The 11,551-nt window shown below is 43.6% G+C and overlaps 1 protein-coding gene across 1 annotated transcript; it reads left to right on the forward strand.

The window, feature by feature from the left end:
* Nucleotides 1-5,384: 5,384 nt before the first annotated feature.
* On the forward strand, nt 5,385-7,157 carry foxq1b (forkhead box Q1b). The gene has a single exon (XM_031732443.2). It carries the CDS (start codon nt 5,632-5,634, stop codon nt 6,514-6,516), a length of 885 nt encoding a protein of 294 aa, XP_031588303.1. The 5' UTR covers nt 5,385-5,631; the 3' UTR covers nt 6,517-7,157.
* The last annotated feature ends 4,394 nt before the right edge of the window (nt 7,158-11,551 follow it).

Here is an 11,551-nt window from a genome sequence, read left to right on the forward strand (position 1 = left end):
CTGCTCTTTGATGCATTGTGTATGTGAAAGTTAGAAAGCACTTAGAAAGAAAAGGGGGCTTGTATGCGAATGGGTGACTAAGGTATGTTGAAAACTTATAAGGCTCGTGTAGAAAAGCTCTACATATGAACCAGTGCATTTACTATTCTTCAGATTTATACAAACTATAGGATAAATTAAATCATGGGATCAGGTCACAAAAGGAGCTGTTTTGTTAATCTGCTATTAATTTAGGCCTAACAGAAGAGCACTGATACAATCACAAATGTACTGATGCTTACCATAAGGTCATTTGAGTTGACCACATGAAATCGCTGAGGTTCTGTAGGGTTCTATATGGACACTTACACCAAGACATGCACTTGGTTCTTTTGCTAGCCAGAGGAACCTGTGAGCCAATCAGTGTCATTTGCACCAATCTGAGGGGAACATCTGGAGCTGGAGCTGGTGAAACAAAGGAGCTGTTGTGCTAATGACACACTTGGACCGCCCAAATAACCACACGTTCTATTTGAAATGACTCTACTATGATGCAAAACATAAAACAAAAGAATAAGTAGCAGTTCAGAATTACTGCACTAACATATTGTGGGAGTCTAAAAATGTGTTCGCATATCAAGACAGTAACTTGGTTGGGGGGATGTTACAGGGGACTGAGTCACATGACTTTGCATGACTTTTAGGTGCTACCAGTGTCAGGCTGCATTTCACCTGTACTTCACCTGTGCTTCACCTCTTTCTTTAATTACTTTAATTATACCTTTGTTGGCTCTGTTTATTTATATGTATCTATTTTCTCTCTCTTTCTCTCTGTTGGTCTGGCAAGGGTGTGCACACCTTAGGTAAGAATGCAGGAAAACCCAAAATAGCAACCTGCAGCTGCCAACTGACTCCAGGATATGCTGCTTCTTTTCTTTTTCTTTTTTTTATACATATATCAGATTTCATTTATTAATCGCTGACACACATGCTGCACAGATTTATGCACATCAGACCGTGCTTATGAAAACTGTGAGTCACTGCATGTTTTCGTGTCTGTTTATTCGCCTATCAGGTGTCACGGATACATTTTTGATGCTACATGCAGGAGTTTCCGGAGTGCATTCAGTGTGGAAAGTTCCTGGGTTATGTATCAAAACAGCTTCATGGGAACTTTGTTTGTCACTGATAAGTGCTCAGGTGTGCCTCTGATTACATGGGCTGATCGCCCCCCCGCCAATTTATCTTCCAAAACACAAAGGTTTGATTCTACAGAAGCACAACAAAGCAGGCAGCAAGCGCTTAGAAGGCCACATCGTAGGGTAATTACAGTAATCACCGCTCGAAGAATAAACTAGATGGAACGTATGCGTCTTGCTCTTGCATTTTGCCACAGCACATGCGCAATCTCCCACACCCACACACCTGAGAGGACAAACAGCTGCAGTCAAACAAACACCCAGTACACACACGCCCCTGAGCTGGTGCCTACTGAGCAGACTGCAGGAATGAGTGGAGCTTATGTGGAATGTCTGATCTTTGAGTTGGCTGCGAAGCTGACACATTGTTGTACCTACCTGTGCGCCCCAGTGAAGCATGTCTACTATCGGCGGCCTCTGTCAGACTATATCTGCTGCGGGGAATCTTGGGAATCTCAGCCACGCAGGGCCTCTTGTTGCCGTTCCTCTCTACCCTGCTCACACACACACACATAAAAACACACACACAGCTCACACTTTGTTTATACAAAGACATGGGGGCTGGCCATCCTTCACTCACAGAGAAGAAAGACAACAAAGATGAGATACAGGTAAGAAGTCATCCGAAGACTTGCAGACAAGGGTTAGCGTGTGAGCGCCGACCGCTGCAGAGGTGGGGCTATTTTTGGAGTCGTGAGGGATTCACCCAGTCAATTTACATAACTGGAATGCCACTCATGTCAGCACTTAAAAGAGTTCTGCTGCTCAAAAAAGACACGTTAATTCTCAACAGGTGAGCCAAACCATCAAGTTGCCAATTTTAGAAGAGACTTGTTAACAGGTTATATAAGCATAACGCATCTCTTTAGCCTAACAGGGGGGCAGAGTTGACTCTGCTGATATGACAATGCAGTTAAAGCAGTTTAATGCATTAAATATATCATCTTTCATTATGGCCTAAAGGTGAAAGAAGAGCCTGACCTTCTCAAGCGATTTGAAGGTTTGAATTCCACCTTAATCCGAACGTGCAGAGTGAAATGATAATGTGATACCTTATTGATCCCTTTGGGTAAACAGTCTTTCCACTTGTGATTTCAAATTGCCATGTAAAGAATAAAACACGCACAAAAAAACTGAGAACAGGTGTGCTTCCTTTCACACCACATCACTTTGGCACAGGTGTGTGTAGCTGCCTTGGCAGAGTACCTGAAATCATATACAGCCTCATCTCACTCCTGCAAAGAAAAAGAAAAAAAATCATGCAGACACAACTACCACCAGCCAAGCAGTGTGAAATTCCCTTTGCGCCTCGCCAGGTTGTTGTACAGCGACGGCGTTAATGATAGCGCACATGCCGCTGATTTCCTCAGCTCTGGTTTTACGCTCTCAGCAGTCAGCCTCCTGAGTTTCAGCAAAAAAACAATTTCAGCTCTCCAGCTGCTCCCCGAATTCCCGGAGAGAGAAGAAAGCTGTTTCCAGAATGTAAATTTGTATGTGACAACCTTTGGTTTCTCTGACGTTCCTTTCCTGTCACAAAGGAGTGCTTAGAACGCGCCACATCACAAAGCTCAGATCATGAGTTCACTGTATTCAAATGGCCTCCACATTTAGTAGATTTCAATCCAGTCGAGCACTTATGGGATGTGATGGAAGGGAAGATTCACATCATGGGTGTTCAGCCAACACATTTGTGTGTGATGCTATCATGTCAATATAGCCCAAAATTTCTGAGGACCATTTTCAGCACCTTGCTGATTCTCTGCCATGAAGAATTAAGTCAATTCTGAAGACAAAAGGTTTCTTTAGCAGGGTGTACATGATAAGTGGGTGGTAGGTGTGGCTACCAGCCACTTATCAGGAAAAATGTAAAATGTGTCAGAGAAGGTTCTGATAGAAATGACATGGCAACCCATTTCACATTTAGCTGTGAGGATTTGTTTAGAATGCATAATGAAATATGATTTTTGTGTGCAATATATTGTATTTTTACAGGGCTGTCAGAAAGTTTGGGCTCTCAGATAATCAACCACCAGCACCTTTGAAATGATGCCATGTACAGCCCTTACAGGTGCAGGCTCCTACATCCAGCAGTGCCCTCTTAAAAGCAGGCAAGTGGACCTTGAATTTGACGAAGAAACAAAACAACAGAAACTGTGTTTTCAAGAAACAAGCTGCCATCAGGCTTCTCATAACACAACTGGAAAAACAGACAGGCTTCAAAGTGCATGTTCATATAGTTGATATGCATACCTTCCATATTCTCTCAAACATACATACACAAACAGTTCAGAGTCCTATCGTTAATCACGACCGTCATGTATACCCAAAGTGATAATTATGTGATAACATATAAACATGTACTGTAGACTCACAAACTGCTCAGGGTGTCAAACACAGATTGGTATCTCAGTGCTCTCTGCTGTCTGGAAGGCAGTAGGTAGTTTATAGTGACCCTATCTTATATTTTTCACTAGGAACTACCAATAGAAACATTTTCAACAGAACTATGTAAACACGCACACATGCATTAGGGTAAATGAAGCTGAACCTGCTCTGTGTTGTTGGGGGCCCCGAAGAGTCCGAGCAGGCACAAAGGAACAGGAGTGCCAGAGTAGACAGTTTAACTGGCCTGAGGCAAGGCTCGTAACTCATGTTAACTCCAGCTGCTCTCTGCATCGTCACATGGCCGAGGCGCTGACAGGAAAAGAGTTAGTGCCACTAACATATTCGGTTTACAGGTGTCAGGGGCGTCAGTTTACTTAAAACCTGCTCCAGTAGGTTTTAAGTAAGCTCCATTCTGTAACTGATTGACAAGCTCTCGACTGGAGCTGTGATTTATAGCTCAGATATTAACTCGTTATTAGATTCTGTCACCAAACCTGTACTGCAACACTGACAAAGTACAAAAAAGCCTGATGTTCTTAAATTCTCTTCAAATCCATCTTTGCATAATAATTTATCTAATTTACAAACTTCAATGCTTTAAAGTCCTAATGTGCACAATTGTTGTTGAAATAAAATACAATTTATTTCAACTGTTTGCTTTCGCTTGTCGCACAGCAAGTTAAAGCAGCAAGGCCCAGGTGTCTGAGTGCTCTAATGGAAGTAGTGCACATCTATTTGTACAGATATGCAGTCAGTGCCGCGGTCTCCTTGTACTCCTTATACTAAAGGAAATGCTGCACTATAATATAATTATCCAAGAACGTGATGTATTTCCAGTAAATTAGGGTTCAGGAGTTTCGGAGACAGTGGATACCTCCCTCTCGCTCATTTACATCACATGTTCAGACAGAAGAAAGTGTATTTTTTTTCTGCTCTTCGCTCAGGTGTTTCCATGCATGCAGGTGCAATGGTTCTCTACTCTGAACTCCCCGTGAACTCGCGGGTTATCTTTGCGAATTTTCTGTGAATTCTTTCTGTCTTATTGCGACTTATACGTCATCCAGTGTGCGTTAATTGGAACTCATCCAAAATCTATCGCTTTTATTTCAGTTTAGACTTAGCGTTACTTCCTCGTTCCGCCGGAGCGCCGGCGGATGGGTATGAGAGGTTCAAGAGACAAGCAGTCAACAGCATTTTTCTTTATCAACCCTCGTGTCACCTTTTTTTTTTTTAACTGTCTAGGGTTTTTCTGTGTCGTCGTCTTCTGTTTTGTTTTTTTTGTGTGTGTGTAAAAGCCAAGGCATTCAACACTCCAAGAAGGATTTGCTGTTGTGCGCAAAATTGTCCAAGTTTTTTTAATTTTATTTCAAAAACGTGTTTAATTTCATAACCTTAGTGGGCTGAAGTTATTTTAATAAGAAGTGAGAGGAAGAAATTACTGTATTATTCGCCTTTATTTATCGCACTTTTACTGAATCCATAAAAAGTAACTCGTAACTAGAAATAACGAGCTATTCACAGATAGATAGATAGATAGATAGATAGATAGATAGATAGATAGATAGATAGATAGATAGATAGATAGATAGATAGATAGATAGATAGATAGATAGATAGATAGATAGATAGACGATTGCGTTTGAAGCTAATTATATTTGTCATACCTGCCCTGCCTCGCCTCACTTATCCTCCCTGTTTTTTTTTTCTTTCCTGGCGTGGCATGGTAACGTCCAATTGTAAACATACATATACTATATTACTTCAGTCGCTTCAATGGATTCGAGTTGGAAACCCCGCCTGTGGGCCGTCCCTTTCCGAGGCGTTATATTATAACAAGACAAGCGTGTCTCCGGAGACAGATCTGTGTTCTGCTGCCCCAGACTGAGGCTCAGGGTGCCTCCAGCGCTCCACACGAGCCTTTACAACACACAACAAACACTCAGGCATATTTTTGCTGTCAGGACTCGTACACCTGCTGTGCTTCTGAGCTGAGACGAGAGTCCAATCTAGGAGACCATTCAAACGGCAAGGTTACCGAGAGGAGACGGTTAACCTGTTTTTTTGGAAAATGAAACTTGAAGTTTTCTCCGCGCATCACTACGCGCAGAAGCCGCTGGAGTTGTGCATTGACGCAGAGGCGGGAGTCCCTTCTCCCCTGTCCGGAGACGAGCTGGGTTCGGACGGAGACTGCGTAGCCAACAGCCCGGCACCTGTCACACAGAGCAGCGATGGCGGCAAAGGGAAGCCCTACACCCGCAGACCTAAGCCCCCTTACTCCTACATCGCCCTGATCGCCATGGCCATCCGAGAGTCCAGCAGCGGCCGCCTCACTCTGGCAGAGATCAATGACTACCTGATGAAGAAGTTCCCGTTTTTTCGTGGCAGCTATACCGGCTGGAGGAACTCCGTGCGCCACAACCTGTCGCTCAACGACTGTTTCCTCAAAGTCCTGCGGGACCCGTCCAGGCCCTGGGGCAAGGACAACTACTGGATGCTCAACCCACACAGCGAGTACACCTTCGCTGACGGGGTGTTCCGCCGCAGGAGGAAGCGCATCGCCAAAAGGCCCCTCAAGGAGCAGGAAAGCCCGGACATCCTCAGCGAGGACACCCGCCTCCCGGCCCCGGAAGAGAGAGTGGGGGCCAAGTTCTCCAGCCCGTTCGCCATCGACAGCATCCTCGGCACACCTTTCAAACGAAGGGAGGAGAGCTCGTGCGTGGAGCAGCCCGGCCCCCGGCTGTACTGGCCCCCAGTGGCCCACGTACTGCCCTATAATCTGAACTATCCGGCACAGCACACTTACATGTCAGAGGCGGCGTACAGCGGCACAGAGCCCGGCAGAGATGTACCCACATACCTCCAGCACACAGCACCGGGCACCGCTGCACCTGAGGCCGCCTTCAAGATGCCCAGCAAAGCGCGAGGATTTCATATAGACTCCTTGCTGTCGTGAGACATCCAGAGTGCTGTCAGGACTTGTGTGTTCTCACCCACATTGTGCACTTTGGTGGGCACTCTCAGCTTTCAATGCTTCAACTGTTTTACTGTGTGAGAGTCGGTGTGTCTCATCATGACTACTGTAGCTTCAGTCAAAGAAAAATAAAACAAACATGCCGAGTTGTTAATCTAGATATAACTGTGTGCTGACTAAGCAAATCATTAGAGTCATTGTAGGACATTCCACTGTGTGTGTGTGTGTGTGTGTGTGTGTGTGTGTGTGTGTGTGTGTGTGTGTGTGTGTGTGTGTGTGTGTGAGAGAGAGAGAGAGAGAGAGAGAGTATTCATATTCGTATCTATGGTTCATTGGTCATTTCTACTGTATGACGGCAGCAAAGTGCCACGTTAAAACTGTTAAAACTGTTAAAAGTATCACTTTATTTATATTTTCATGTTTTGTATGACCTGCTGTATAAATATTGTATAATATTATTGACTGGGCTGCGTTAGGAATCACGTGGCTGCACTAAGAAACGCATGGAAAAATGTGCCGTTTTCCTGAGATTGATTGTTTGATTGATCGATTGATTGATTGATTGATTAATAGGTGCATGCCTGTTATTTTTATGAATAAACAAAACACGTGAAACAATGGGACCCTGGTGTTCACTGAGTTATTCACTGCTGACATGAAAGGGGGGAAGGCAGCTGTTAGATCAGAAGCAGGTGCATGAATATGCGGTGGAGGGAGAGGGAGGGCCTCACACCTGCTGTAGGTGTTTGGTGTGGTTTCTCTTGTTAGAGCCAAAAATGAAAATAAGTTGGTCTTATTTTCGTTTGAAAATGAAACCTTAATTACAAAATTACCAAAGTCAAAAGATATATAGTTATATAAAATATATACAATCAAAGGTTATGTTCAGTCTGGTGCCTTCAGGCTCTTTGTACGATGTCGCGTTTAGTGCGGCACGTTTATCCAAACTTATAAATATTAGCGAGTATTTTCTTAGTAAAATGGCAAAATAAAAGTCAGCCATCGTTAATAAACGTTAAATATGAAATGCTTTTGTGATGATGGTTGTTATTCGTATTATTTTCCGTGTACTTTATTTATTGTACTCAGTCCAAATGGAAGAAAATACCTCCGCAGCGGTGAGGAGTTTGTCAGGTAACAACATAACGTCTCACATTACATTTCAAACAAATGTGCCAGGTCTGCCTCACAGACAGACTTCATCCCAAATCAAGAAGGGTTTCATTTTCCACTCACAAGAAAGTATCAAAATAAAAGACCTTTTTAAAAAGCCTATTATTTCTGTACTTATTTTATTTGTAATAGCCATCTTAAGTTTTACATAAACGAGCAACACGACTCAGTGAAACAACGTTTAAAATAATCTACTGGTATTATATACACTGCATAAAAGTTCATCAAATAAACAAATCAGTAAATAACTAAACCGAACAACAGAAGGAGAATTATCCTTTTTATTTATTCATTTATTTATTTATTTTTCTTCAATTAATTGTTTTGTTCCATCTACAAAAGGCCATTTATGATTTATGTTCTGTGACCACACTGAGATATACACGCATATCAGGATCTTTAAAAACACGCGGGCTGTTTGTTGTTCCGTGTCCCCTGCAGGAGCCTTTAGTTGCTCTCCTCGGTCCTGAAACGGACCCCGAGACTCGGGGCCGCGGGTTTCCTAACGAGGTGTCATCAAAAAAAAAAAAAAAAAATCACGCGTGAGCTCAGACAGAATAATTCATCAGTGCGTCGACGCTTTTAGCCCAAACTCAGTAAAAGTATCTCAAATTAAGCTGTAATAATAATTTTTGTTTTCTTGATTAGCACCAGTTGTTCAAAATAAAAATCCAACTGATTTTTTTTCTCTCACTCTGCCATTCTGGGTTTATCTGTTTGTTGTACCATCAAATACAAAACAGAAAGTTTCGGTTTGAATTGCGCCTCGTACACACTCTGCTGTGTTTAACTTCAGCTGTAAGTAAAGATACACAGTTCTGACACAAAACCTGGTGTCACATTTCACAATATGAGAGTTCCTAGTGTCAGTGATTTGTTGAAGACTGTAGTGGACTAAACTTTCTTTAGATAGCAAAACTGCAACATTTCATTGTTGGGGTGGAAAAAAACAACACAGTGGATCAGTTCTATTTTAGAGATGTTCAGGGCAACTAAATTATAAAGTGATAAGAGTTATTGGAATTTCATAAATGGAGGTTACTTTGACTGTACTCGAGAAAAAAATCTGAATATCTCACGTAGCTATTTTTGTTACGTGCATCTTGAGGAATAAACGAACTAACAAACAAATAAATAAAACATAAATAAAATGAAATATTTGCATAGTTAAGTGTATAGTCTGAGTTAGCCGTGCAGTAGCTCATATGCTCGTGGCCCCTGTACTGAGCTGGCAGTACGGGGGCAGGTGTGTGTTTACAGGGCGCACTCAGCAGCTGAGACAGGTGACAGGTGAGACTCGTTCCTGTTTCTATGGACAATGCTGCAACCTGCAGGTGAAACACCGGAACAGCACACCTGTCGCTCTCAGAGCCTGTCACGTGGCCCCAGTCATCTCAGTACCCTTACATTTTTAATAATCTCGACACCAAGGCGCATACCTTAGGCTGAAAACGCTCTCTGTTTATCCACTTCAGCCTTCGTCTCTTCTCTGCACCCATCACGCATTCTGTAGGGAGAACTGTGGGAGGGGGGGGGGGGGGGTGTTCTCTTCCGAGGCTGACTGAGAGCCGCGGTGTTATGAAACAAAACTATAAGGCAGGCACAATGTTAGGAAGTCCAAACAGTCTGTCACTCGGGCAAACTGAACCGCGCCTGACCTCCTAGAGTCCCGGAGAGCCAGCTCCAAAGCTCCCGGCACCGCCACAGGAAACGCAGGCGGAGCGGCAGGAGAAAAGCCGAGCAGCCAAAAAAATATTAGATTACCTTTAAAAGAGAGAGAGAGAGACCTGAAATCTGTATTTGTTATTGTTTCACTTGATGAATATTGTTTACTTCAGGCCTGTTGCACAAACAAGGAGCATACAAAACAACTGAGACAGAGCTAACTGTTACACACGTGAACACTGCCTTTGCGTAACATTCGGAAATGAGTTTTCTTTTTAAAGCTGCTCGGTTATATTAGTTAACAAATAAAAACAGCAATGAAAGTGCAAAATGTTCGTCCAAAAAACTAAATTTTTCTAAATTGTTTTGAGAAGCAGGATAGTTGTTTTTATCCTTTACAAAAGAAAGAAAGAAAGAAAACAAAAAGAAAAAAAGGAGGCCTGTAAGTTACCTGAGGTCAGAGCAGGCCCTTTTCTTAACCCTGTCTGATATTTTCTGTGGGATAATCATATATCTTCGTCCAAACATGCAAACAAACACACGGCCTTATTATGTCCGCAGTGACTTCATATCGGCCTCCAGTCGTGGCCGTGCTGCAAAAACAGAAACACATCTAGTTTGTGCGCTGGCAGCTGATAGCTTTATATTCCAAAAGACCAAATTAGAAGCTCCTATAAGATCAGCGCGTAAAAAAGCAACCGGATCGCTGTCTTCAAAGCCCTCCCAGAACAAAGATTCCCTCTCCAAGCCAAGGCATCCTGATCTCGGCGGGGGTCATAAGTTTTGATGTCGCAGGAAATTTCTGGGGCCGTTAAGGTCCTCGAAACTGCAGTGGAAAACGATTTTATCCGCACATCCTTTGTTCTGCAAAGTGCAAAGGTTAGTGTGTCTGGTTATTGTTTGCTTATATCCTCCAGGCTATATCTAAACTTTAAAGGCCCCTTAGGCACACACGTGCACAGACACACTTGAGCGGGAAATTAAAAAAAGAGGCGAAAACGTAGATATTTATGTTTGATTGCGTGGGGCTTTATTTTTTTTCCCTTTGTGCTGGGTTCTGTGGAAATGAAGGGAGAAGTTGAAGTCGGCTGAAATTTACACTGAAATATTACAAATACGTGACTGAAAAAAAAATTAGAAAGGGGGAAGATTTACAATCATACACAATTCAACCTAAAAGCTCCAGAAGTAAAACCTTTTTCTTTTTTTTTGTTCTTCAAAGCCCAATATTCTCCGCTCTGTCGCAGCACGGATGTTGATATTACCTTTATGGGATATATAACTCCATCATGTTGGACAAATCTGTGTGTGATGTCTCCATAGGGGAGGAAACTGTCGACGCCCGCTCGCCTAATTTCGCTTTTCTCTGTCTAATGAACGTGGGGCCCATGGGACCGACTCTGGCCCGGGGCGGTAAGCTGACACTGGCGCGCTGTGTGTGGTATCCAGGGCCGGGCTTGATGGAAAAAGCCTGCTTCCACTCATGTCAAAGTCATTTACTCAGAGCAACCCCCCGCTTACACACACGCACCGTAAAGACCACCACCTCTCCATCTCTCACACTCCTCTCCCCAGCCCGGCACCGCGACAGTTTGTTTTTGTTATCCTCTGGACCAGTTTGGGAGGAAATTATGAGCGAAATAATACAAATAACGCAATGTGGCTTTTTTTTCTGTCGGTGTTTCACACTGATGTGCTTGGGTATTATCTGCCGGGGGACATCATGTAAGGGCCCGTGTGAATGTTTTGGGCATCGCGGTCTCAGATGCAAGCTGGACATTTTGCACATATTGCGGTAGTTTATTCTTGTCAGAGGAAATTTATGCTCTGTGGCACATCGGGACGAAATCACTGCTTCATATATGGAGGAGCAGAGGCGGGGGGATAGCTAGTTTTTAAACTTGTGCGGCTGGCGTGTGGCGTTGTTGATTGGAGTGTCTGGGGGAGGTTTGATAGATGGCTTAATTGCGTGTAGTCCGAACTTGGAGAGAGGTGGTGGGAGGGGAAGAAACAAGACGAAGGAGAGGAGAGAATGAGAGGCTTTAAGGCTGCTGCACGGTAAATGGACTTGGGCCAAATTTGGCATGGGGGCGGGTGAGGGGGGTGGGGTGGGGGGGTGGAACTATTCGACACTGATTTCAGGGAGAATTGCAGGGGCAGAGTGCGGATGAGGAGAAAG

Source organism: Oreochromis aureus, linkage group 17 (genome assembly GCF_013358895.1).
Source record: "Oreochromis aureus strain Israel breed Guangdong linkage group 17, ZZ_aureus, whole genome shotgun sequence".
NCBI lineage: Eukaryota > Metazoa > Chordata > Actinopteri > Cichliformes > Cichlidae > Oreochromis > Oreochromis aureus.

Excerpts from the sequence above, each read along its gene's own strand:
- foxq1b (XM_031732443.2), top strand. The coding sequence starts at position 5,632 with ATGAAACTTGAAGTTTTCTCCGCGCATCACTACGCGCAGAAGCCGCTG.